Below are 27,080 nucleotides of genomic sequence, written 5' to 3'. Positions count from 1 at the left end.
GCAAGTAAAGTAATTTCTCTGAGACTCATTTCCCACATACATAAAAGGAAGACAAATACAATCTACCTCATAGGATTATGAGGCCCAAGTGAAAATGGATATAAAGCTCTTAACCTAGCAGCTGGCATCGTGGGTGCTTATATCTGGTGGAATTTAAACTTCAGGAGGGCAGGAACTTGATTTATTCAGTTTTCAGTTTTCTGTTTCTAGCACATAGAGCTGTGCCTAGGCTATAGAAGGTAAACAATAAGGCTTTTTTGAATTTTGAATAAGTGAATCCTTGCATCTGAGAAATGAGTACACAGTTATTTAAAATCTTAGATGATGTGTAGACAAGATAATCTTACAAAAATTTATAAAAATATTCCTCTTAATTTTGTTCACACTCTGAGAAAATAAGTTATCTTACTGGTAGATCTGAGGTGAATGTTTTTCAGACTTTTTTTTTTTTAAAGATTTATTTGAGAGAGAGAGAGTGTATACACCCAAGTGGGAGGGGTACAGGAGGAGGGAGAGAGAATCCAAAGCGGACTTCACACTTGGAACATGGAGGCCCACACGGGGATCAGTCTCACCACCCCGAGATCATGACCTTAGCTGAAACTAAGAGTCGAACGCTTAACTAACTGACTGTGCCATCCAGGTGTCCTGAAACTTTTTTTTTTTTCCCTGAAACTTTTTTTTTTTAATTGTAATCTAAAATGTAAAATTACCTTTCAGTCATTTAAATACATCTCATATGTGTGTGTACATAAAACTGAAACAATTTCATGAAATAGTACTTTGTGATATATTCTGGTATTGCTTTTTTCTAGTCTCTACTAGTTCATTAAACAAAAAATGCTTATCTGAACCTACTTCTGTATCTCACAGTGCACTAATGGGTCATGACCTATAGTTTCAAAGTATACTGTTTTTGGTTACTCTTGGTAAAATTGATTTATTTTCAAATTCTAAGTAGGAACAAAACACCTTATAAATTGCATGTAATAACTTACAATTTAGGCTTTTTATTTTGCCCTGTCTTGTTTATGTTAGTCATTTCCAGTGAGGACTGAGCCATCTGTGTTTATCTGAGATCACCTACTTTTAGACTGTTTTCCTTATATCAAAGAGTACTGAGATAAGAAATTGGTCAGAAATATTGTCAGGCCTGTGTGTTGTTCATGTGAGCCTGTGCATTCTCTGATTAGTTAGGTCAGCTGCCATAGTCTTTAAACATTGCTAACTTGGGGCTGTGTCTTTTCAGACTGGTAATTATGAATTTTTTTTCTCCTTTGGAAGAAGAAAATGGTCTGTGCATTTATCAAACTTTCTTTCCTCTCCTTTTGTACTTTATTTCAGCCCTTTCCCCCTTCTCCTTTTATGGGCAGAGAGTTAGGAAATGTGGCCAGATAGCATATAATGTAACTAATTCAGGGTTTTTTTGTGAGAATAAACTTCTTTGGTTCTGTGGATAGCTGTTCTCTGCCTAAAGTGGAGGTCAGACTGAGCAGCACTAATATGCTCTAAATATTGAGGTATATTTGGCTTGAGGTAGATTGTTGCCAGCAAGGGGAAAGCATGGGGAAAATAATTACCAAATTGTTTTGAACAGCATGAAAGGTTATACTTAGTTCAAAAAAATGAACTGAAAAGCTTATTCTTGGGGAGCACACTCTGTGTCATTGAACAGGGCATTATGATGAGGATGTGGAGAAGAAGGAACTCTGGTATAATGTTGGTGGGAATAGAAATTGGTGCAGCCATTGTGGAAAACAGTACAGAGGTTCTTAAAAAATTAAAAATAGGGGCGCCTGGGTGGTTCAGTGGGTTAAGCCTCTGCCTTTGGCTTGGGTCATGATCCCAGGGTTCTGGGATCAAGCCCCACATTGGGCTCTCTGCTTGGCGGGGAGCCTGCTTCTCCCTCTCTCTCTGCCTGCCTCTCTGTCTACTTGTGATCTCTCTCTCTCTCTCTCTCTCTCTCTCTGTGTCAAATACATAAATAAATAAGTCTTTAAAAAAATTAAAAATAGAAATACCATATGATCCAATACCCATTATTGGGTATTTATCTAAAGAAAAGAAAGACACTAATTTGGAAAGAGACATGATATGTTTCCCTTTGTTTATTGCAGTATTGTTTACAATAGCCAGGAGATGGAAGTAACCTAAGTGTCCATCAGTAGGTGAATGGATAAGGAAGATGTGGCATACACACACACACACACACACATATGTACTTATATACACAAATATGTGTATATGTATATACACAATGGAATATTACACAGCCATAAAAAGGATGCAACCATGCCATTTGAGACAACATGAATGGAGGATATTACACTTAGTGAAATAAGTCAGACTGGGAAAGACAAATACCATATGATTTCATTCATAAGTAGAATCTAAAAAAAAACAAACAAATGAATTAAAAAACAAATAGCCTAATCAGACCTATAAAGATGGAGAACAAATTGATGTTTGTCAGAAGGGAGGGAGTGGAGGCTTGGGCAAAGTAGGTGAAGGGGAGTGGGCGATACAGGCTTCCAGTTATGGAATGAAGAAGTCAGGGGAATAAAATGTGCAGTATAAGGAATATAGTCAATGATATCGTAATAGTGATGTATTGGGATAGGTGGCAGCTGCACTTGGAGTGAACATGGCATGGCGTATGAACTTGTTGAATCACTATGTTGTACACCTGGAGCTATACTCAAATAAATAAACAAAAAGCAAACAAACCCTGGGCATTATGAGTTAATCATATGATGCCAGGAAATTGGAATCTGTTTAAAGCAAAGAAAAAATCAGATGGACAGTGCAGAACTGAAAAAGATGCAGTATCTGATATATTAAGAATAGACAAATCCATAAATACAGTAGGAGGTTTTAAACATGTCTCAGTATTTGTTAGATCACAAAGACAAAAATATCAGTAGGGACACAGATTTAAATAACATAAATAATCCAACCTGACTAATGAACATATACAGATTATTGTCCTTGTATCTAATTTTCCTGCATCTTTACTAATCTGAAGTAGAGAGGAAAGGTAATTTACCATTAGTTATACTTATGTGTCTGGTTCTATTGGTGCTTGTATTACTTTATTTTTAAAATTACATGTTACAAGCAAAGTAACAAAAAACCAGAAAGTGTTCTTACACCTTTGCTTGTTTCACACTTTAATAGCATCAAGTCTAAACTTACTAGCATGACCCTAAAGGGCCTAGAGTCTGACTCAAGCCTATATTTCTGGTCTTCTCTCCTACCTCTCCTCCCCTCCCCTCTCCTCTCCTCTCCTCTTCTCCCCTCTTCTCTTCTTTCCTACCTCTCCCCTGTCATTGAACTACTTGTCCTTTCCCCAAAATGTAAACCTTGGGCTATTTTCTGGGATGCTTTTCTCCAGTTCCACTGTGAATGGAAACTCTAGGGTAGTTACTGTCACTCTCTGGCCTTCCTAGAGCTTTTTGTTAATATCATCATTATGATGCTTGTCTGGGTTATGTTGTTAATAGTTTTTTGTGTATCCTGCTAAAGTGTGAATTATTTGATAAGGTCAGCGTGTTACTATTCATTTGGAGTTTTTTTGTTTTGTTTTGATTTGATTTTTTGTTTGTTTTTTGACAGACAGAGATCACCAAGTAGGCAGAGAGGTGGGTGGAGAGAGAGGGAGGGGGAAGCAGGCTCCCTGCTGAGCAGAGAGCCCGATTCTGGGCTCGGACCCAGGACCCTGGGATCATGACCTGAGCTGAAGGCAGAGGCTTTAACCCATTGAGCCCCCAGGTGCCCCTGGAGTTATCTTTATACAAAATGTATTGGCAGTGAAAAAGTGCTAGAGGAAGAGAGACTAGGGAGTGTTCACTGTTCTTTGGTGCAGAGTTTTTTTTGGAGATAAGGGCTTTATCTAGAGGGATGCCAGGGGAATGAAGAGGGAGTGTGAGATATAAGAAATTGTTGCAAAAAGAACTACAGGATTGACCATCCGTTAGATGGTAGAACAGAGTGTCAAAAAGAGGGACCCAAAGATCTAACTTGGAGGTGATTGAACCTAGGAATACTAATCGGAGGAGTATGTGTGTTTGTGTTCGTGTTCTCTTCAGGTGAGAGAGGAGTGAAGATCGGGGATGGTGCTTGAGATGTATTAGTTACTAGTTACAAGTGCCCATTGGGCAGTTGGGAAATAGGCTCTGGAGATTGGGAGAAAAGTCAAGATGATAAAGAGATTTAGCAGTTTTGAGATAAGGAAAACATATGGCAGCATATATGATTTTGGAAATTGAATTGGTATTGTTTCCTGACATAATTTAATTGCTTAGAGCTGGAGCCAGAAATTCAACTAGAATATATATGCATAGTAGAATACATAGGGGTGCCTGGGTGGCTCAGTCCATTAAGCATCTACCTTCAGCTCAGTTCATGATTCTAGGGTCCTGGGATGGAGCTCCATGTCGGGCTCCCTGCATAGTGGGGAGCATGCTTCTCCTTCTCCTGCTCCCCCTGCTTGTGATCCTTCTCTCTGTCTCTCTGTCTCTGACAAATAAATAAATAAAGTCTTTGAAAAAAAATAGAGTACATATATAAATGAACAGATGGGTGGGGTTTTGGTCTGTTTGTTTGTTTGTTTTTTAACCTCTAAAGTATATGTACTTCTGGCATTTTGCTCTGGGATGTTTTCTTTAAGCAATGCTGGAAGTTCACATATTAATTTTCACACCATTGTTCATGCTTGAAGAATACTATTGATAATCAAATGTGCATTAGTAAAGTGCTTTTGGTCTTATCTAAACTTGTACATTAAGGAGGTGCTTCGACCTCTTTCTTCCTTCTTCTCTATTCTAATGTGAATGCTGCCTAATTTGAAAGGAAAGCAAAAAGGTAAAACAGTTCTCAAACAGAATATATTTGCTTCTACTCAAGTCACAAGTTTGCTTTAGTAAACTAAAATATACAGCCTGATATAAAATCTGACCTTTAGGAGCGGCACAATTGTGTATTTTGTAACATGATAGACTTACGTAAAGGTGGAGAACCATATGTTAATCACTACTTTAGGATTTGGTCCCTAAATCTTCAGATCTGAGGTCTAGATAATCGGGTTTTTTTTCTCCTTTCTTTTCTTTTTTCTATTTAACTCAGGTGGTAGAGAATGGGAGAGTACTTTAAAAAAAGGAAAATGCAGTTCAAAGAGCTGTGTGAGAGATCTTGTTGACCAACTTAAACAAAACTGAAAACAGATGCAGAACTGTGTAATTTAGTTTAACTTTGTAGAACCATATCATTAGCAAATATATATTCAGTGGGAGTGGTGAAGGAAATAGATAAAGTTGCTGAGAATACAAACACCAAGTTCAGTTAAGATTTGCTCATAGTAAACTTGAATTTAAAGACCAGGAATATGGGGAATTTTTAAAGGGCCTCTGTTTTTTTCTGTTCATTTGATGCAGATGTCCCACTTAAAATTTTTTGAGCGCTATGCTCATTAGGTTTTAAAAATATATCAGGGAGTGCAAAATTATCACTTATTAACTCACTTATTATCTCTAAATAAATTGTTCACAGTTGTCAAAATTGTGAGAACTTCTCACTGTCCTTTGAAGTAGGTTTTTTTTGTTTGTTTGTTTGTTTAAGATTTTTTAATTTATTTGTCAGAGAGAGTGAGAAAGAGCACAAGCAGGGGGAGCGGTAGCCAGAGGGAGAAGCAGACTCCCTGCTGAGCGAGGAGCCCCATCTGGGACTCAGTCCCAGGACCCTGGGATCATCACCTGAGCCCAATGCAGACACTTAACCAACTGAGCCACCCCGATGTTCCTGAAGTTTTTTGGTTTTGTTTTTTAAAGATTTACTTATTTGTCAGAGAGAGAGCACATGTACAATTTGGGGTAGTGGCTGGCTGAGGGAGGAAACAGGCTCCCTACTGAGCAAGGCAAGGTGGAGGTGGAGGACCTCCCAGGACCCTGGGATCATGACCTGAGCCAAAGGCAGATGCTTAACTGATTGAACCACCTAGGCATCCCTCCATTGAAGTAGTTTTATTAAAGAAATATCAGTAAGCTCCAAATTTGAATCTACAGTGGAAATTGCCTATCTATATTCCTATATTCCAAAATGGTTTTCCTATAGAATTTCCTAACATATTGTAATTTTTTTTTCTATAAAATACTTATAAGGTTCTTGTATAATACAGTTCGATGCTTTATAATTTGGCCCACTAAGGCAAGTTAAAACAAACTTGCTATGTTTAATTCTTAATACTGAAGCACTGATTATATTTTTTTCTATTGACTTTCTGCTTGAGACATAAGAGTGAGTTACTCATTAGTTCCCTGTTTTTGAATGAAGGGTTGAATTTATTTAAGTACCTCTCCGCCCCCAACAAAGCTAGATCTCTCTAGTGAAAACAATAATAGGGACTGGTTCCATGATAACGATGAATTGAGTGACTAAAGCATATGAAAATTTGTTGTCAGATAAATAAAGGAGTTTAATGGGTATGAGCAGATCCTTTTATCGGAAGATTTAGCCACCTATAGCAATTACTGTTAATCACAATTTGTTGTACTATTGGACAGTTTGCTAATGGTTATATTTTTAGTCTTTTTTTTTTGATGCTGGTAAAGGAATGAAGGGATTGTAAGTTTCACAGTACATTACATTCAGTTTTTTCCAAACAAAGAAAACTTTGGATTGGCAAGGTAATGTTTTTAAAAAATTTTTTTTGTTTTTTTTTTTAACGTAATCTCTACAACATGAGGCTCTAATGCACTACTTTTCTGACTGAGCCAGCCAGCCACCTGGGTAGATAGGTTTAAAAGCAAAATTTGTACCATTTTTCTTTCTTTGTCAATTCTTGTAAGTAGAGGAAAGAATCTAAATCAGTGATTTTCAAACTGAGATATGTATGGGGAGAAGGAAGGAGACCTGTTTTGATAGCTTTAAGGAAATAAATTTCCAGATCTTCCATTCCTACTCTTTTCTAAAATTAAAAGATAATTTTGGGGTACCTGGGTAGCTCAGTCAGTTGAGCAATGGACTCTTGATTTTGGCTCAGGTCATGATCTCAGGGTCATGACCTCAAGTCCCACATCAGTTCTGCATCCAGTGGGGAGTCTGCTTGGGTTTCTCTCTCCCCTGTAAAATAAATAAATAAATCTTTTTTAAAAAGGTATTTTCAGTAATTATTACCTGTTTATTGCTTAGTAAAATTGATAATTTTGCCTTTCTGTTAAATTTTATGCTAGTAGTTATAATAATTCAATCTAAAAGATAAAAATTAGTTCTTAGGGTGTTAAAGTAATTGAAAATTTAGGGAAATTTACATACATATACATACATATTATAGTTTGAAGTGTTATAGGATGATCGGTGTAACACTTGAAACCACACAAGTATATCACATTCAAATAACCTATGGATGAAGCAGAATGGAAATGTAAGTTCAGGTAGAAAAAGGGAAGATGTAAAATTCTTATTGTGAAAAAAGAGTATATGTTCACACAAGTTTTATATAGATGATTCCAGGAATTAAATCTATATTTTATTTTTTTGGGTACATCTAAAATAATAATGTAAAAGTTTTATTTAAAAATATAAAAATTTATACCATCCAGGAAACTACACTGTTTGCAACTAGTGAAACTAAAGATGAAAACTTTTAGATGCCAACTATGTGAAGCACTGCATAATTTTTCAAAATTATTTTAGTACGAATAAACAAATTTGAAGGTCATTGGCTTAGCTAGCCCCCTGAGAGAGAAATGGATAACAGAGGTGTGCTTATTTATGATTGTTAATAAGTCAGAGAAATAACAGACCTTTTTATACTGTTAGTAAAATATTTTATTGCTTTGAGGCATGCCTATAATGAATGTTCCACTCCCCAAATTTAAATTTTCTTTAACTGGATAAAGATATTGTTCTGAGGTCTGATATTTAATCCTGTAGCCTGTATTGAGCCACATGACACCACCTTAAAAAAAAGCAGACATATGAACTGAATCTGGTAAGTAGCCGCAGCTGTCAGTAACATCAGGCTTATCTACATTTTAATGGCTGTTCTCTGTTACAGGAAACTCTAGCTTTGTATAGGTAGGGTTTTTTTTTGTTGTTGGGGCAAAGATCAAGACAGAAAGATCTCAACCAGCTGCCTAGTTAAGATTACTCATTGACAGTTAGTATTGGGAAAATAAATGTTAAGTTTAACCCAGATAGCAAATAATGCCTATTGGTAGCACCTCACAAAACTCAGTTAATATCTTCATTTGCTTCCAGGGTTTTTTTTAAGATGATTTATAAAATGTAATTGCTAAAGTGAAACTTGAAGCTGGTGAATAAAAACTTTCTGATATTCTAGAGTTAGAATAGCATTTTAATCTTTTTTTGTATAGCAAATAAAAATGAGTTTACCACTGTTCACGTTGGTGGGTTCCTATGAGTTTAGAAATATGTGGATTAGGAAGATACCACAACTTGTAAGTTGACTTCTGAGAGTAGTTTATTATTATAAACTCGGGAAATGTGCTTTACTTTTAGATTTCATTAAGAAAAGGATATCCTGTATATAGCTTTCTATTACTGATTCTCTGTAATTCCTTCATGTCAAAGAATATACCTTATATGATTTCAGTTCTTGTACATTTGTTAAGTTTGTTTTACAACCTAGGGTATTGTCTGTCTTGATGAGTGTACCATTTGTACTTGAAAAGAGTATGTATGTTGCTGTTGTTGGGTGGGGTGTGCTCTAAATGTCCTTTAGATCTATTTGATGGTAAACTTGGACTACAATGTTTTCTTGGTCAATTGACCCTTTTATCATTAGGTAGTATCCCTCTTTAAAACCCTGCTACTGAGGCGCCTGGGTGGCTCAGTGGGTTAAAGCCTCTCCCTTCGGCTCAGGTCATGATCCCATGATCCCGGAATCCTGGGATCGAATCCTGGGATCGAGCCTGCATCGGGCTCTCTGCTCAGCAGGGAGCCTGCTTCCCCTCCTCTCTCTCTGCCTGCCCCTCTGCCTACTTGTAATCTCTGTCTGTCAAATCAATCAATCAATCAATCTTTTAAAAAATAAAATAAAACCCTGCTACTTTTCCTTGTTCTCAAGTCTACTTTGGCTGATACTACTCTAGCCTCTCCATTTTTCTTTTGTTTTATGTTTGCCTGGTGTATCTTTTAACCTTTTTACTTTTTTTTTTTTAAGATTTTATTTATTATTTGACAGAGATTCAGCAAGAGAGGGAACACAAGCAGGGGGAGTGGGAGAGGGAGAAGCAGTCTTCCTGCTGAGTAGGGAGCCCAATGTGGTGCTCAATCCCAGGACCACCTGGCGCCCCACCTTCTTTTACTTTTAACTTCTCTGTACCATTATATTTATTTAAAGGGAGTTTCTTAGGGCACCTGGGTGGCTCAGTCGGCTAAGCATCTGCCCTCTGCTCCAGGTCATGATCTCATGCTATCTGCTCTGCAGAGAGCCTGCTTCTCCCACTGCCTGCTGCTTGGCCTACGTGTGCTTGCTCTCTCTATCAAATAATAAATAAAATCTTAAAAAAAAAAATAAAGGGTCAGGTCATGATCTCAGGATCCTAGGATCAAGCCCCACATTGGGCTCTCTGCTAGGCAGGGAGCCTGCTTCCCCCCACCTCCCCCTCTCCCCATCCCCGCTCCTGCCTCTCTGCCTACTTGTGATCTCTGTCTGTCAAATAAAATAAAATCTTTAAAAAATAAAATAAAGTGAGTTTCTGATGGACAACATGTAATTGGCTCTTATTTTTCAATTCATTTGACAATTTGTCTTTTATTTATTTATTTATTTATTTATTTTTAAGATTTTACTTAGTTGAGAGAGAGAGTGAGCTAGAGGGCACACGAGGGGAAGAGGGAGAAGCAGGCTTCCCACTGAGCAGGGAGCCTATGGGGTGGGGGTTCCCAGGATGCTGGGATCATTACCTGAGCAGAAGGCAGAGGCTTAAAAGACTGAGTCACCCAGGTGCCTCTGGCAATTTGTCTTTTAGTCTGTATGTTTATACCATTTACACTGAATGTAATTATTGATGTTTGGATTTAAGTCTACTTTTTAATTATTTTCCTCTTTATTCCCTCTGTTTTTTATTCTACTGCTTCCTCTCTCCTGCCTTCTGTGGGATTGTTTGAATGTTTAGTATTTTATCTCTTGTGTTTTTTACTGTATCTCCTTTATATGGTTTGTTCTGGTAGTTGCCCTAGGAGTTAAAATTTACATGCTTAATTTTTCTGTTTGTCTGTCTACAGGACTGATATTTTACCACTTCAGGAGGAATGCACAAATCTCACCACCACACTGTACCCTCCCCCACTTTTTGTTGCAGTTGTCATTTGTATTACATGTATATGCATTGAAAACCCCACCAGACAGTGTTATGATTTTTGCTTTCCGCTGTCATACATACTCTAAAGAACTTAAGAGGAAAAAAATAGTTCATTGTATTTACCCAGATATTTACCATTTCTGCTGTTCTTTCATTCTGGAAATCCTGAGTTTCTCTCTGGTGTCATTTATTTTTTTTACCCGAATAACTGACTTTCTTTAGCATTTCTTTTATTTATTTTGGTTTTGGTTTTGGTTTTCGTTTATTTTTTAATTATGTTCAATTAGCCAACATATAGTACATCATTAGTGTTTGATGTAGTGTCCAGCGATTCATTAGTTGCATATAACACCCAGTGCTTATCACAACATGTGCCCCCCTCAATACCCATCCCCTGGTTACCGATCCCCCCACCTCCCTTCCTTCTGTAACCTTCAGTTTGGTTCCCGGAGTCCAGAGTCTGTCGTGGTTTGTCTCCCTCTCTGATTTCTTCCAGGTTTTCCCTCCCTCCCTCTGTGGTCCTGTACGCTATTCCTTATGTTCCACATATGAGTGAAACCATACGATAATTGTTTTTCTCTGCTTGATTTATTTCCCTGAGCATAATCCCCTCCAGTTCCATCTATGTTGATGCAGGTGGTGGGTAATCATCCTTTCTGTTGGCTGACTTTAGCGTTTTTTTGTTTTTTTTTTTAAAGCAAGTTGGTTTGTGATGGATTCTTTAGTTTTCCTTCACTGAGAATGTCTGTTTTTTGCCTTCATTACTGAAGAATATTTTCACTAGATATAAAACTCTAGGTTTTGGGTTGGCAGGTTTTGTTTGTTTGTTTTATGCTCTTGCCTTCTGGCCTCCACAGCTTTTGATGAGAAACTCACAGTCATTTGAATTGTTGTTCCCTTGTATGAGCATATCATTTTTCTGTTACTGCTTTCAAGAGTTTTTCCTTTCAAGAGGTTTTCCTTTGTCTTTGGTTTTGAGCAATTTGATTATAAAGTATCTAGCCATGAATCTTTTTTTTTTTTTTTTTTTTTTAAGTTTAACCTGTTTGGGATTTGCTGAGTTTCTTGAAATCTAAGTTTACATCTTTTGCCAAATTTTGGGACTTTTTGGCTATAATTTCTTCATTTTTTTTTTCTTTTTTGGCATTGTGCCCTTTTCCTCTCCTTCTGAGACTCCAGTGACAAGAATGCCAGACCTTTCAGTAGACCTTTGTCCCTAAAAGTATTCTTTTTTCTCTGTTACTTACATTAGGTAATTTCTGTTTGTCTGTCTACAAATTAACTCTTACCCCTTGTCAGTTCCATTCTCCTGTTGAATTCATCAAGTAAATATTTAAATTTTGGTTATTGAATTTATCATTTTGAAATTTCCACTTTGTCCTTCTTCTTTGTGTCTTCTGTTTTTTATTTCAAGAATGGTTAATCTTGGGGCACCTGGGTGGCTCAGTAGTTAAACGTTTGCCTTGGGCTCGGGTCATGATCCCAGGGTCCTGGGATCAAGGCCTGCATCTGCCCTCCCTACTCAGCAGGAGGCCTGCTTCTCTCTCTCTCTCTCTCTATCTCTCTCTCTCACTCCCACTGCTTGTGTTCCCTCTCCCACTGTGTCTCTCTCTGTCAAATTAATTAAATCTTTTTTTAAGAAAAAAAAAAAAAAAAGAATGGTTAATCTTACTTCCTTGGAATGTGGCCTAAACAACTGCTTTAAGCTTAGTCTGATAATTTTAATATCTAGGTCACACTGGGGTTGGTATCTATTGATTATTTTTTCCTTTCAAGTGGTTGACATTTTCCTGGTTCTTTTAATATCAAAGAATGTTGGGTTATAGGCTGAACATTTTGGATCTTATGAGAGCCAAGTCTTGTTTAAATTCTACAAAAAATGACAACTTCTTTGTTTATTTTAGCAGTCAATGACCCAGGTAGGCTCAGTTTTAAGTTTTGACTTGCCTCCTATGGGCTGTGATGGCAGTTTGAATTTTCAAAGCATTTACTGTTCTGTTCAGATCTGTTCTGTGTGCTTACCTTCCAAGGGCCAGTCTGGAAGCTGTTTTGTTATTCAGTTCTCCATGCTTTTGGCATGTTGTTAGGGTCATACCCACACATTGCAGTTCAAGAGTAAGCCCGGGAGTTTGTAGACAGTTTATGGAATCCCTTTCTTAATATCCTTCTTTCTCTACAATATCACCAATAGTCCCTAGTTTCCAAGGTCTCCTAATATAGATGATAAAGACATGAAAGGATGTGCAATATTATTTGTTGTCAGGGAAATATAAATTAAAACCACAGTGAGATCTCATTGTACACCCACTAGAATATTTAGAGTCAAAAATCTGACCAGTTGCATGAGCAGTTTAAGTGAGGATGCAGAGAACCTGGAACATTCATGCATTGCTGGTAGGAATGTGAAATGGTAAGCCACTTTGGAAAATAGTTTGACAGTTTCTTATAAAGTTAAACTTACATTTGCTGTATAACTCAGCCAAGCCACTCCTAGATATTTATCCAAAAAAACATGAAAATATATGCCCACACTAAGGTCTGTGCACAGCTTTATTCACTATCACCAGAAACTGAAAGCAGCTCAAATATCCATCACATGTAAAAGGATAAACAAATTGTACTACATCCATGCAAGTGAATACCGAGAAATAAAAAGGAGAATTTATATGTGCAACAGTATGAATGAATCTCAGAAGCATTGTGCTGAGTAAAAGTAGCCTCATACAAAAGGCTTTATACTGCGTGATTTCATTTATATGACATTCTGGAGAAGGCAAAAATATAGGCAAAGAAATTAGATTAGTGGTTGCCCAAAACCTGGGAGCTGGAGGAAGGGAACTTTCTGGAATGAGACAAATGTCCTGTATCTTGATTGTGGTGGAGCTTATATGAATGTACACATTGCACTATATACTTAAAAAGGATGACTTATATAGAATATAAACTATGACTCAATAAACTTGAGTTTAAAAAAAAAAACCTGTAAAACAGCATAGCATGTTGGTTAGATTGTCAAAATTGTTTTGAATCAGTTAACTCATACTTGAGTATAGGGAAACTGAGAAACTGTATGTTTCAAAGAAGAATAAAGTTTAAATTGTCATGCAAAAAGATTTATCTTTATATGCTTTAAAAAAAAAATTATATTCAGGGGGCGCCTGGGTGGCTCAGTGGCTTAAGCTGCTACCTTTGGCTCGGTCATGATCTCAAGGTCCTGGGATCGAGTTCTGCATCAGCCTCTCTGCTCAGCGGGGAGCCTGCTTCTCTCTCTCTCTCTCTACCTGCCTCTCTGTCAACTTGTGATCTCTCTCTGTCATAAATAAAATCTTTTTTTTTTTAAGATTTTATTTATTTCCTGACAGAGATCACGTGTAGTCAGAGGCAGGCAGAGAGAGAGGAGGAAGCAGGCTCCCCACTGAGCAGAGAGCTCAATGTGGGGCTTGATCCCAGGACTCTGGGATCATGCCCTGAACCGAAGGCAGAGGCTTTAACCCACTGAGACAACCAGGCGCCCCAAATCTTTAAAAAAAATGACATTCAGTTAGCCACTGTATAGTACATGGTTAATCCTTGATGCTGTGTTCAGTGATTCATTAGTTAATTGTAACACCCAGTGCTCATCACAGCATGTGCCCTCCTCAATACCCATCACCCTGTATATGCTGTTTTATACCTTTTTTGTTATTATATGGTAAATATCATGCCCATAAATGTTTGTCCACAATACCTTAAATAGTTGCACAGTAGCCCATTTTATATAATTATAAACTGATCCCCCATTTTTGGATAGTCAGGTATTTTTCAGTTTTATTCTCTTTTAGTTTAAACATTATAGTCCTTTTCTTTGTAGCTATTACCTTGGAATAAGTGCCTGGAAAAGAAATTTTCTCTATTAAGGTCATGCCAAAGATGTCATACACGTAATTATTAAATTGTTACCCAGGAATGTTCTATAACTCTCTTATTTTATGGGGTTTTTTTCTTAGTCTCTTTTTAAAATTTTTTAAGGTAGGTTTTTGGTCAAATATTTTACAGTTGTTAATAGTTAAATCTATCATTTTTTTTCCTTTTATGCCTTCATGCTACTTTGCTGCCAAACTTAGATTCTTCTCATCCTGAGAGTACAAAAATATTCATGTTGAGTTCCAGGTTTGTTTACAGTTTCATTTTTACATCAAATTCCATATGGATTTAAGTTTATTTGGTATGATAGGAGGTAAAGCTCACCAGTATTTTTTATCACATAGTTACCAGTTGTTCATGTAACAATTACTGACTAATTCATTCCCCCTTAATTTTATTTCCAATATTTATATGGCTTCCTGTTAAATAGGGTCTTATCAAAGGAAAATTTGGGGAATACATGCCAAGATTTAATGAATATTTTGTATTTCCACTAGATTCTATGCTGTAAAGCAATGATTGATTCCACAAAGATGTGTTACAGTTAGGTACACTCCTCACTGTAATATTTCCTCAAATCTATAGGACCTACAAAAAGAGTTTTGTCTCCATGAATCTGACCTTTAGTTTTAGATTGTAGAGTTATTAAAAAAAAAAAAAAATCACTACAGGGCGTGGTCTGTGGGGCTAGAGTCCACTGAATGTAATTTCTTTTCTTAAAGTCTTCTTTTAGAAGACTTCTATCCTTCCTCTCTTCCCCTACCCTGGGAATATATTTCTCTGTGTCATTGATTGGCACTGGCTAGCTATAGTACTATTAAAGTTTAAAAAGCTGATTAGATAATACTCCAAAATATTACTGTAAACTTGGTGTTCGTGTTGCTCTTAGCTAGTGTTTCTTAAATAGCTACTTAAGTAGGACAATTAAGGAACAGACAAAAGAATGCCAGAACTCCAGCCTGGTGATTATAGTGTTGTAAGCTGTCTACTTCCCTACCTTCTGGCATAATTAAAGTATGAATTGGCCATGTTTGCAATTTAACATAGCTATTAAGTTTTACATATGCAAAAAAAATGAGCTCACACATGCCTTGCTCTGAAATTGTTATTTTTATGTGTGCTGTGTTCTGCTTCCTCACCAAGACTCTAGACTATGAATGAAGGTATGTCTCTTATTTACAAATCCCTATAATCTTAGTATAACATCTTAAACACAGTGACCATTGTACTATGACCAATATAGTAGTAAAAATTGGAAAAGATTAATAAATATGTATCACGAATAGTATGTGTATGTCCACATTGTACATACAGGTGAGAGTTAAGCAAAGATGATCATAGATGCCAGACCCAAAGTTCATACCAAGATGCTGGACAATAAGAAAAGGTCAAAAGATGGATACCTTGCCTTCTAAGAAGAATATTAAGACCAAGTTACTGGGCTTTTGGTGGTTATAAACTTACATATATTCTGGGAAGACAAAGTCTTTGGCATCTCAAATTTAATACATTCAAAACAGAATTCTTAATTACCTACTTAGTTTCATTCTTTCAACAGATATTTTCTGAAGGGCTATTGTGTGCCAGATACGGTCTGGTGCTTGGAATATCCATCAGTGGGTGTAGTAGATAATCTCTGCCCCTGTGTTGCTTATAATCTAGTCTAGAGAAATAGGCAGTAAATAATAAACTTAATAGGTATATTGTTAAGTACTCTAGAAAAAAGAAAAAGTACAAAAGAGTGAGTGGAATTGTGAGTGTTGGTGGGATGGGCTTGGGGATAATGTTGGGGAGAAGCAAGTAGCAACTTTAAATGGGGAAGTCAAGTTGAAATTGGAGCAAAGAGCTGGAGCTGAGGGAATTGGTCAAGCAGGCATATCTGGGAGAAGAGCATACCAGGCAAAGGGAGTAGCTAGAGCAAAGACCCGAAGTCAGGAGGTACCCAGTGTGTGAACTTGCAGGGAGGCCATTGTGGCAGATGCAGAGCCAGTGATGGAGAGAGTATGAAAGAAGGTTAAAGGGGAAAGGGAAATGGTAGAAGACAAATTGCATGAGGCCTTAGGCCTCTGTAAAGACTTTGGCTTTTAGTCTGAGTGGAAAAGGGAGTCATCATACAAAAGAGTAACATCTGACTTAACATTTTAACAGAATTAATTTCACATCTCTGTTGAGAAATGAGTATAGAAGGACAAGGGCAGGTATAGGGAGAACTGTTAAGAGTGATTGAAGAAATTCAGGCAGAGAAGGGATGGTGGCTTGTAAAAGGGCAGCAGCCATGGAGGTGAGGAGAAATCTTTGGGTTCTGGATTTTTCAGTTAGAGCTACCATGAATTTCTGATGCTTTAGATTGGAATGTGACTCCAAAGATTTTTGGCCTGAGCAGCTGGAAGAGTGGAAGTGCCAATAGCCATGATAGGAGAGATTGCAGGTGGAGCAAGTTTGGAGAAGATGAAGGTACCTTAAGTTTATGATATGCAAGTAGAGATGTTGAATAGACAATTGGATGTACAAGTCTGGAGTCTGGGAAAGAGGTCTTCTCTAGAGATAGAAATTTGAGAGTTGTCAGCATGTAGATAATATTTAAACCATGAGACATCAAGGGAATAAATAAGAGAAGAGGACCAAAGACAGAGCTTAGGCATGTCATAGCTTGTACCTTTGTTGTTCTCCTTTCAGATAGTTAATGGCACTACTATCTTCCTAGTTTCCCTAGCTAAAAATCTAAAAGTCATCCTTGATTCTGTATAAACAAATCCTTTCTAAATCCAGATCTGTCTGCTTTATCTCCCCTACCAACAGAAATCTTAGTTATGATCCAAGCCATCATATTTTTCTAATTCTTCACTCTGCTTCCCCTTTTACTCCTCATCCCTGAGTCATTCTCTACCCAGCAGTCAGAATGATCTTTAAAAAGGCAATTCATGGGACACCTGGATGGGTCAGTTAGTTAAGTGTTCAGCTTTTGATCTCAGCTCAGGTCTTGATCTCAGGATCATGAGTTTAAGCCCTGCGCTAGGCTCCATGTTGGGCATGGAGCCTACTTTTTTTTTTTTTTTTTTAAAGGCAATTCAGATTATATCACACCTCTGTTCAAAACCCTCCAATGTCCTGTATGGCAAGGGAAGCAATCAACAGAGTAAAAAAACAGCCTATGGAAAATACTTGTGAACCGTATATCTGATAAAGGGTTAATATTTAGAATATGTAAAAAACTCCTACAACTCGGGGCCCCTGGGTGGCTCAGTGGGTTAAGCCGCTGCCTTCGGCTCAGGTCATGATCTCAGAGTCCTGGGATCGAGTCCCACATCGGGCTCTCTGCTCGGCAGGGAGCCTGCTTCCCTCTCTCTCTCTCTGCCTGCCTCTCTGCCTACTTGTGATTTCTCTCTGTCAAATAAATAAATAAAATCTTTAAAAAAAAAAACAAAAAAACTCCTACAACTCAAACCTCTCAAGTAATCTGATTAAAAGTGGGCAAAGGACTTGAATAGACATTTCTTCAAAGAAAATATACAAATGGCCAACATATATATGGAAAGATGTTCAATATCACTAATCATCAGGGAAAAGCAAATCATAACCTCAATAACTTATCACTTTATATTCCTTTGGGATGGTCAATCTAAAAAAAAATAGCAAATGTTGGTAGGGATGTGGAGAATTTGGAACCCTTTGAGTGGTTGGTAGGAATATAAAAATAGTGTAGCTACTATAGGAAACAGTATGGAGCTTCCTCAGAAAGTTAGAAATAGAATTACCATATGATTCAGCAGTTCTGCTTCTGAGTATATATACAAAAGAATTGAAGCAGGATCATGAAAAGATATTTGCACATTGAGATTCACTGCAGCCTTATTTACAGTTGCCAAGAGACAACCTAAATGTCCATTGACATTTGGATAAAGAAAATGTGGTATACACATAGAGTAGAATATTATTGTGCCCAAAAAAGGAAGAAAGCATCTCTGATAAAGGACTGTGATCTAAAATACATGAAGAACTCTTAAAACTCAACAGCAAAAAATAGCCTGATTAAAAGTGGGCCAAAGACCTTAACAGACACCTTACCAAAGAAGTTACACAGGTGACAGGGGCCCATGAGTGGCTAGTCAGGTGAACATCTGACTCTTGATTTTGGCTCAGGTCATGATCTCAGGGTTGGGGGATTGAGCCCTGCATTGGTTGTGCTCAGGTTGTGATCCAGGGTCTGCCTTCTGCTCAGGTTGTGATCCAGGGTCTTGAATGAAGCCCTGTATTGCATCAGGCTCCCTGCCCAGCAGAGAGTCTGCTTCTCCCTCTGACCCTCTCCCTGCGTTCTCTCTCTTAAATAAATCAATAAAGTTAAAAAAAAATAAAGAAAAGATGCTCCATATTCCATGTCATCAGGGAAATGCAAATTAAAGCAACAAGTTACGGGCTCCTGGGTGTCTCAGTTGGTTAAGCGATGGCCTTTGGCTCAGATCATGATCCTGGAGTCCCAGGATTGAGTCCCACATCGCGCTCCCTACCCAGCAGGGAGTCTGCATCTCCCTCTGACACTGCCTCCTCTCGTGCTCTCTCTCAAATAAATAAATAAAATCTTTAAAAAAAAAAAAAGGCAACAAGTTACTACTTCCTACCTACCAGAATGGTCAAAATCGAGAATGGCCAAAATCCAGAACAGTGGCTGATGAAAATGTCAAGCAACAGGAACTCTCTTTCATTGGTGATAGGGGAATGCAAAATGGTGCAACCACTTTGGAAAACAGTTTGGTGGTTTCTTAAAAAACCGAACATATTCTTACTATATGCTAACAGCTATGCTCCTTGGTATTTACCCAAAGGAGTTGAAAACGTATGTCCACACAAAAATCTGCATACAGATGTTTGTAGTGGGTTAATTCATAATTGTCAAAACTTGGAAGCAACCAACACATCCTTCAGTAGGTAAACAGGTAAGATAAACTGTGGTACAGCCAGACAATGGCATATCATTTAGCACTAAAAAGAAAACTATTAAGTCATGGAAAGACATGGAGGAACTTTCAGTACCTGTTACTAAATAAAAGAAACCAATCTGAAAAGGCTATATACTGTGCTATCCCAACTCTGTGACATTTTGGAAAAAGCCAAGCCATATGGAAATAATAAAAAGATTAGCAGTTGCCAAAGGTTAGGGAAGGGGAGGGTTTAAAAGGTGGGGCACAGTGGATTTTTAGGGCAATGAAACTGTATGATACTGTTATGGTAGAAACATGGAAGATCTCTGTACCTTCTCAATTTTGCTATGAACCTAAAATTGCCTTAAAAAATAAAATTTATTTGAAAAATCAAGTGACAAGAATGGTAAGGCAATAAACTTTCTACAGAACGAGTATGAGGGCTTATCTGGGTGTAGAAGTGGTGAAAGTGGTTGCTGTGGATGCTTATTCCCCTTTTTACTTCCCTCTTCCATTGAACACATTTTGAAAGGGTTTGTTATGTCTCACCCTCTCTCCCCTCCCCTGATTTGTGCAGCTGCATCACCCTAGATTTTGTCTTTTTTTCCCTCTTGTTACCTTCTTTTTTTTTTTTTTTAAGATTTATTTATTTATTTATTTGACAGAGAGAGAGAGAGAAAGATCACAAGTAGGCAGAGAGGCAGGCAGAGAGAGAGGAAGGGAAGCAGGCTCCCTGCTGAGCAGAGAGCCCGATGCGGGACTCGATCCCAGGACCCTGAGATCATGACCTGAGCTGAAGGCAGCGGCTTAACCCACTGAGCCACCCAGGTGCCCCTCTCTTGTTACCTTCTTGATAAAGGGAAGTACAGTTAGAATAGTAGGCACTTAATAATGCTTAGGCATGAACATCCTTCACAACTTTAAGATCATGTATACCTTTCATGCTCATGCTGTCAAAAGTCTTAACCTCTCTCTGTCTATCCTACTTCTTAAATTTGTAAAATGGGTGAAATAATACCTATCTTATACACTTGTAAAGATTAAATGTTAATATTCTTTTTTTTTTAAGATTTTATTTATTTATTTGACAGACAGAGATGACAAGTAGGCAGAGAAGCAGGCAGAGGGAGAGGAGGAAGCAGGCTCCCTGCTGAGCAGAGAGCCCGATGCGGGACTCGATCCCAGGACACTGGGATCATGACCTGAGCCGAAGGCAGAGGCTTTAACCCACTGAGCCACCCAGGCGCCCCAAATGTTAATTTTTTTTTTTAATTTTATTTATTTATTTATTTATTTGGCAGAGAGATCACAAGTAGGCAAAGAGGCAGGCAGAGAGAGAGAGAGGAGGAAGCAGCCTCCCCGCTGAGCAGAGAGCCCGATGCGGGACTCGATCCCAGGACCCTGAGATCATGACCTGAGCCGAAGGCAGCGGCTCAACCCACTGAGCCACCCGGGCGCCCCAAATGTTAATATTCTTAAAGCTCATAGGACAGGTCTGGCATATGGTAAAGACCCAAACGTAGAGCTGTTATCATTATTCTGTTGTTATTAACTGGTGTGTTTGTACTCTTCTTAACTGTTCATCCTGTCAGTCAAATACCTTTCCTTTATGTATATTCCTTTTCAGCATATATTCCTTTAACCTTCCTTCTTAGTCTCCTCTGTAATCCAAGAGCCTTCCCCAGTTTCAAACCAGGTTTTCAAAAGAAAATTTATAGACTCAGAGATGGCTGATTTAATTTGTTTGGTCTTTCTGAGAATAAACATTTTTTCCCTTATGTTACAGGTGGTATGCAAGATTACAATTATGTGTGGGCCAACTGTTTTGAGATCACATTAGAACTATCTTGTTGCAAGTACCCACCTGCTTCTCAGCTTCGACAAGAATGGGAGAACAATCGTGAGTCTTTGATCACATTGATTGAAAAGGTAAAAGTAGCTGACTGGAAGGTTGGGGAATAGAAATAGCAGATAATATAAGGGAGAAATTCAGTTGCACTGGAGTAACAATCTTTAACAGTTCTTTTCCTCTGGAGGGCTTTCTCTGATTGTCTTAGAACACTTTATAGACTGAAATAATCAGCCAAACTTGTACTGTCAGGTTCTTATAATGTCATGTGATCATATTTGCTAGAGAGCCTTTACCACTATATGAGCCATGGACATCAGTTTAATTTAAATATCAGGCAGGGTAATATACTATTGAATATACCAGAAATTATTACTTAATGAAAAATTATTACTTGTTGAGAAAATTAAAAGTCTTGTTTGGAGGAGAGAGAATTTCAAAAGCATATTACTAGTCTACATGTCAGACATGTGTTAAGTGTAAGCGACAATATTTTTTTTCTGTATTTTATTTTCACTTGGAGGCATTGAAAAATATTTCAGGAAAATAGAGACGTGACTTTATTTATTTTTTTTAGAAATTCTAGCATCAATGCAGAGAGAGGTGATGTTCTCTTGCCTTCCAAATTGTCTTTGAGCCGTCTACTTTGATTCCTGTTTTTTTAGGTTCACATTGGAGTTAAAGGATTTGTTAAAGATTCAGTAACAGGATCTGGTTTAGAGAATGCAACCATCTCAGTAGCTGGTATTAATCATAATATCACAACAGGCAGATTTGGTGATTTCCACAGATTACTTGTCCCTGGAACTTACAACATTACAGCTGTTTCAACTGGGTAAGAATTTAGAATCTGAAAATACCAAGCCTCTGTTTATAGCTAAGAGAGAAGTACAGTCTAGGAAACATTATTGACTGTACCTGGCTTTTATTTTTTCCTTGTTTTCTGATTTTTTCCCTTTTACAGCGAAAAAATAGTATTGTGGAGTCTTGGGACATAGTCGATCAGTATAACTGGATGTGAAGCATAATTGTAAAATTTTGAGGAAGGACAGTTTTAAAAGCTTAAAAAGATGGTCAGCTGTATAAAGCATTGCCTCAAAGCTAACTGAGTACCAAAATAGAAAAAACTCAGAGCTCTGGGAAAGACATTTTAAAAAGTTGCCCTAACATCAGCTTTCTAATATGTGAAATAAATGAGTGGTTTCTTACCTCCCCCAGCCACCTTTCAGGAATCCCAGTTTGTTAAGGATTTAATTGAAAGTGTTTCATTTAATTTTGAGCTTTTCTATTTGGGAAAGTAGTTGGAATGTCAGTGTGATAAGGCACAGCAAAGTATTGAATGGTTTATCCCTTCCTTGAGTACTGTAGCAATTGTTATGGTGGGTTAGTGACCTCCATCTTTCATATTATTCTTTCCTTTGCGTGTAATTTTTGGTAAGCATTCTAATAGGTGGAACTGAGAAGACGGTAAGAGAAATAGTTCTTTAAAGACTTAATCTGGGATTCTCTGAGATCATGTCATAAAGTCTTGAATTTACCCATTTATCTTTATTTAGTTTGAGTTTTGATAGAACACCGAGTGTAAGAGTATGAAAAGGCTGTTGTGCTTTTATAATGTTAAAGCATTTTGTGTTTAAATTTAACTCCAAGCCACCTACTTTTAAAAAAAAATTTTTTTCTTTCAGGTATATGCCACTGACAATTAATAATATAATAGTGAAAGAAGGACCGGCCACAAAGGTGAATTTTTCCCTTCGGCCAACTGTGGCTTCAGTAATCCCTGACACAACTGAGGTGGTAGTAACTGCTAGCACAGTCGCTCTGCTGAATAATCTTCCTGGAACACAATCCTTCCACCAGCCAATTCAGCCAAAGGACTTTCACCACCACCATTTCCCTGATATGGAAATCTTCTTGAGAAGGTTTGCCAATGAATATCCCAACATCACCCGGCTTTATTCATTAGGAAAATCAGTAGAGTCAAGGGAACTTTATGTAATGGAGATATCTGATAACCCAGGTGTCCATGAACCAGGTAATAAGCGTGGTCTTATACATAATTTCAGTAATGCCTTTCAGAGCTATGTACCATATTTCTGTGTTTCATCTAGAAAAGTCACCTTAAGTATGTGTAACTGGAACAAGGAAAATGTAACCAATCTTTTGCAAGAAAAAAAGAAAATCCATTTCATAATTCATATTAGGCACGGTATTTAATGTACTGCATAGATTAGATTTTTTTCTGCTAATGGTATTTTTATTTTCATATTATATGGCATGTGTGTGCATGTGTGTATGCTTTGAGCCTGCGCAGATGTATATTAGTAAAGAACCTGCTTTATAAGATACTTTTTCCTGTTTCTTTTGCCAAAATATATCTTTTCTTAAATTTTTGGTTCAAGGTCTTACATATGTAGGGGAAAAAATAGAGTCCATGGTAAAATAAAAAGGAAAGAAACTCTTCCTTGTAATTATTTTGTTTTTAGGTGAACCAGAATTTAAGTACATTGGAAACATGCATGGAAATGAAGTGGTCGGACGGGAACTGCTATTGAACCTCATTGAATACCTTTGTAAGAACTTTGGAACAGACCCTGAAGTGACAGATTTAGTCCGCAGCACTAGAATTCACCTTATGCCTTCCATGAATCCTGATGGGTATGAAAAGGCCCAGGAAGGTAAAGAATAGCTATCTATTAATGCTTAACCTTTTTGGTTATCATATAGCATGATTATTTGGGAGTAGAAGAGAATTTGAACTGGTTGTTTCCTTGGAATTAATTATTTTGTTCTTATATAATTGTTCTGGCTTTTGTATTCTTATAAGATAGGCTAGTTCATTCAACAATTATGATACCAGTTTTACATTTAATGGAGTTCTCCACTTCAGTAATGGCTCTTATTTCCTAAAGATAATATAAGATTTTAATAAATTTTTCCATTTTAACAATAATTTAAAATAACTTAATTATTTGATTAATAAGAAATTAACAAATAACTTAATTTAAAAAGTTTAATTGCTTTTAAAAATTACCATTACCCAGTAATCTTGTTAAATTTCTGTATTGGGAACACTGTCGCATAGGTGAAAACTCAACACCAAATCTCTTTAGAAGCCAGTGATTCTATATTGACTCCCAGTTGTACTTCCCCTGCATATTCTAAACCTGCTGAGGTATTGACTTACCATTCCTCTGCCTCCTCTGGGCCAGCCCATATCTGCCTCAGGGCAATATAGTCAGAAGAGGGTCGGGGGCAGGTTGCTTACAGGGGCTACTTTATGCCGAACACTAGGAGTGTGAGAGTCTGTTTTTGCCCACCCACAGTTACATCCAGGCAATCATACCAGTGAGTAGAGTAGGTACCACCATATGAATATGCAGCCACATGGTTCTCACTGACTGAACACTGAGAGAATCAACTAACGAATCAGCAGGTTAATCCATTTTTTATTATTCAGTGTACTTCACTAAGGACCTTCCTTATTGTCAGCCTCACAAATCCCTCCACATTCCTCTTTGGAGACCTTTACTGAGAGATGGAACAACTCACTACCAGTGAACCCCCCAGTAGGTTTTTCTCATTCACTTGCAAATTTTCCTCATTGCTATGATTATCCTTATTAAAAAAGAGTAAATTTAGATTCAATTCTTTCTTCATCAGGTTAAACTTCCAACTGTGTTCTTGACTGACTACCTTTTTGTGATTACTTTAATGTAAGCATATCAGTTTTCTTTTTTTCATTCGGTCTGTTTCTTTAGGATGTCTAAGTGACGTGTATACCAATACAACAGAACCTCCCTCTGATCAGTCGTGTCCCCTCGACATTGTGATCGTGTCAGTGTATGGATTATTGGCAATTGAGCAATACTTTTTTTTGAGCCAGTACTTTAATATAATTTCTCTAGTTGGATTTTTTCTTCCCCTTAAAGTATGAACAGAGGGCAGAAAAGAAAGGATAATGGTTTCACCTTTCTAGTGAAAAGATCTGGAGGAGATACACTTTTTTAGTGTGCAATACCGAAAAATGTATGTTTTAATCATAGTGTGATTACTCGTAGTGAAGACCGATGTGTTCACATTTACTTTTGGATTAAGATAGCTGAAATATTATGTGTTGGGTTAAAATGTAAGTGAAACATGGCTTAAATTTAAATACTTTATCATACAGGAGATTCAGTAAGTGTAATTGGCAGAAACAACAGCAACAACTTTGACCTGAACCGAAATTTCCCAGACCAGTTCTTTCAGATCACAGATCCTACCCAGCCGGAAACTATCGCTGTAATGAGCTGGATGAAGTCCTATCCATTTGTACTGTCTGCAAACCTGCATGGAGGTAATAGCAACCTGATACTCCAGTAATTAATTCTTTTTTAAAGATTTTATTTATTTATTTGACAGAGAGAAATCACAAGTAGATGGAGAGGCAGGCAGAGAGAGAGAGAGGAGGAAGCAGGCTCCCTGCTGAGCAGAGAGCCCGATGCGGGACTCGATCCCAGGACCCTGAGATCATGACCTGAGCCGAAGGCAGCGGCTTAACCCACTGAGCCACCCAGGCACCCCTCCAGTAATTAATTCTTGTTGAGAGCATTTGAAAATCCTGGTGGAATGTTATCTGTTTATAGTTTCAGGCTATCTTAAAATGGGTATCCTATGACCGATTTTATAACAGAAAATAATAAAGATCTTCTCTCATTGCTTTAAAAAAAATTTTTTTTATTAACATATAATGTATTATTAGCCCCAGGGGTACAGGTCTGTGAATCGCCAGGTTTACACACTTCACAGCACATACCTTCCCCAAAGTCCATAACCCAACCACCTTCTCCCTACACGCCCCCCCTCCCCCGCAACCCTCAGTTTGTTTTGTAAGATTAAGAGTCTTATGGTTTGTCTCCTTCCAGATCCCATCTTGTCTCATTGCTTTTTAAGCAAATTTCCTGTTTTCCCCCTTTTCTTTCCTACTCTTCCCCTCCCCTATCCTCCCTCCTACATTCTTCTTCCTCTCTCCTTCCTTTCTCTCTCCTTGTCCCTCTCTCTCCCCCACCCTCACTTAGTTATGCAAGTGTTTTATATGTATCCTTCACATGTGTTTTATATTCATTTATATTCATTCCTCTCACTGGGAATTTGGTAACATACTCTCTGTCATTCAGAGAAATTAAATACTAACAAACTGGAAATCTTTAGTCCTATTCTTCACTAGAATTTAATACTCTTTTATGTAAGTTTAGAAGACATTCCCTTATTTTTTCCTTGCTATGAATTAAACTGTAGCACAATGGCCTCATCCTTCTGTAGTGTTTGGGCGTGTACACTTTCATAGAATTCAGCAGGAATTGGTCAGTTGGATAGGATGAGAGGTCAAGATTAAAAATCATCCCAATGTTTGACTAGGGCTATATGAGTAAGAGTGAAAGTGTAAATACCAAAGAGAACTGAAAGCATATGTCTGCAAGTAAACTTGTACTTGAATATTCATAGTAGCATTATTCATAATAACCTAAAAGTATAAACAACCCAAATATCCATCACCTGATGAGTGGCCAAATAAAATATAGTATACTCATACAATTGATTTATTATTTGACTGTGAAAAGCAATGCAGTCCTGATGCATTTTACAACATAAATGAACCTTGAAAATATGCTAAGTGGTAGAAACCAGTCACCAAAAACCATATGTTACATGATTACATTTTATGAAATGTTCAGAGCAGGTAAATGTATAGAGATAGATAACAGATTCATGGTTGCCTCAGGCTATGGTGAATAATGGTGGGAGGAAATGGGAGTGACTGCTAATGGGTACAGGGTTTTCTTCTGGCATGATGAAATGACCTATAATTAGGTAGTAATGATGGTTGTACAACCCTGTGAATGTACTAAACAACATTGAATTATATACTTTAAATGGATGGATTATATGTTACGTGAATTACAGTTGACCCCCGAAACAACATGAGAGTTAAGGGGGCTAGCCCATGTGCAGTTGGAAATGCATCTATAACTTTTGACTTACCCCAGACTTAACTAGTAACAGCCCACTGTTGGCCAGAAGCCTTACTGATAACAACAACAGTTG

At 37.5% G+C, this 27,080-nt stretch overlaps 1 protein-coding gene across 1 annotated transcript in view; it reads left to right on the top strand.

Moving 5' to 3' along the window:
• CPD (carboxypeptidase D) overlaps nt 1-27,080 on the top strand; it is a 78,466-nt gene that overhangs the window by 11,328 nt on the left and 40,058 nt on the right. Inside the window, exons 3-7 of the mRNA XM_044248225.1 lie at nt 20,931-21,073; nt 21,659-21,828; nt 22,679-23,028; nt 23,480-23,671; nt 25,165-25,332. Coding sequence (XP_044104160.1) covers nt 20,931-21,073; nt 21,659-21,828; nt 22,679-23,028; nt 23,480-23,671; nt 25,165-25,332 — 1,023 coding nt within the window. The remainder of the gene's footprint in view (nt 1-20,930; nt 21,074-21,658; nt 21,829-22,678; nt 23,029-23,479; nt 23,672-25,164; nt 25,333-27,080) is intronic.

This window comes from Neovison vison, chromosome 5, assembly GCF_020171115.1.
Source record: "Neovison vison isolate M4711 chromosome 5, ASM_NN_V1, whole genome shotgun sequence".
Lineage (NCBI taxonomy): Eukaryota > Metazoa > Chordata > Mammalia > Carnivora > Mustelidae > Neogale > Neogale vison.
The sequence above is the reverse complement of the archived record's forward strand: the minus strand, read 5'-3'. Positions and strand labels throughout refer to the sequence as shown.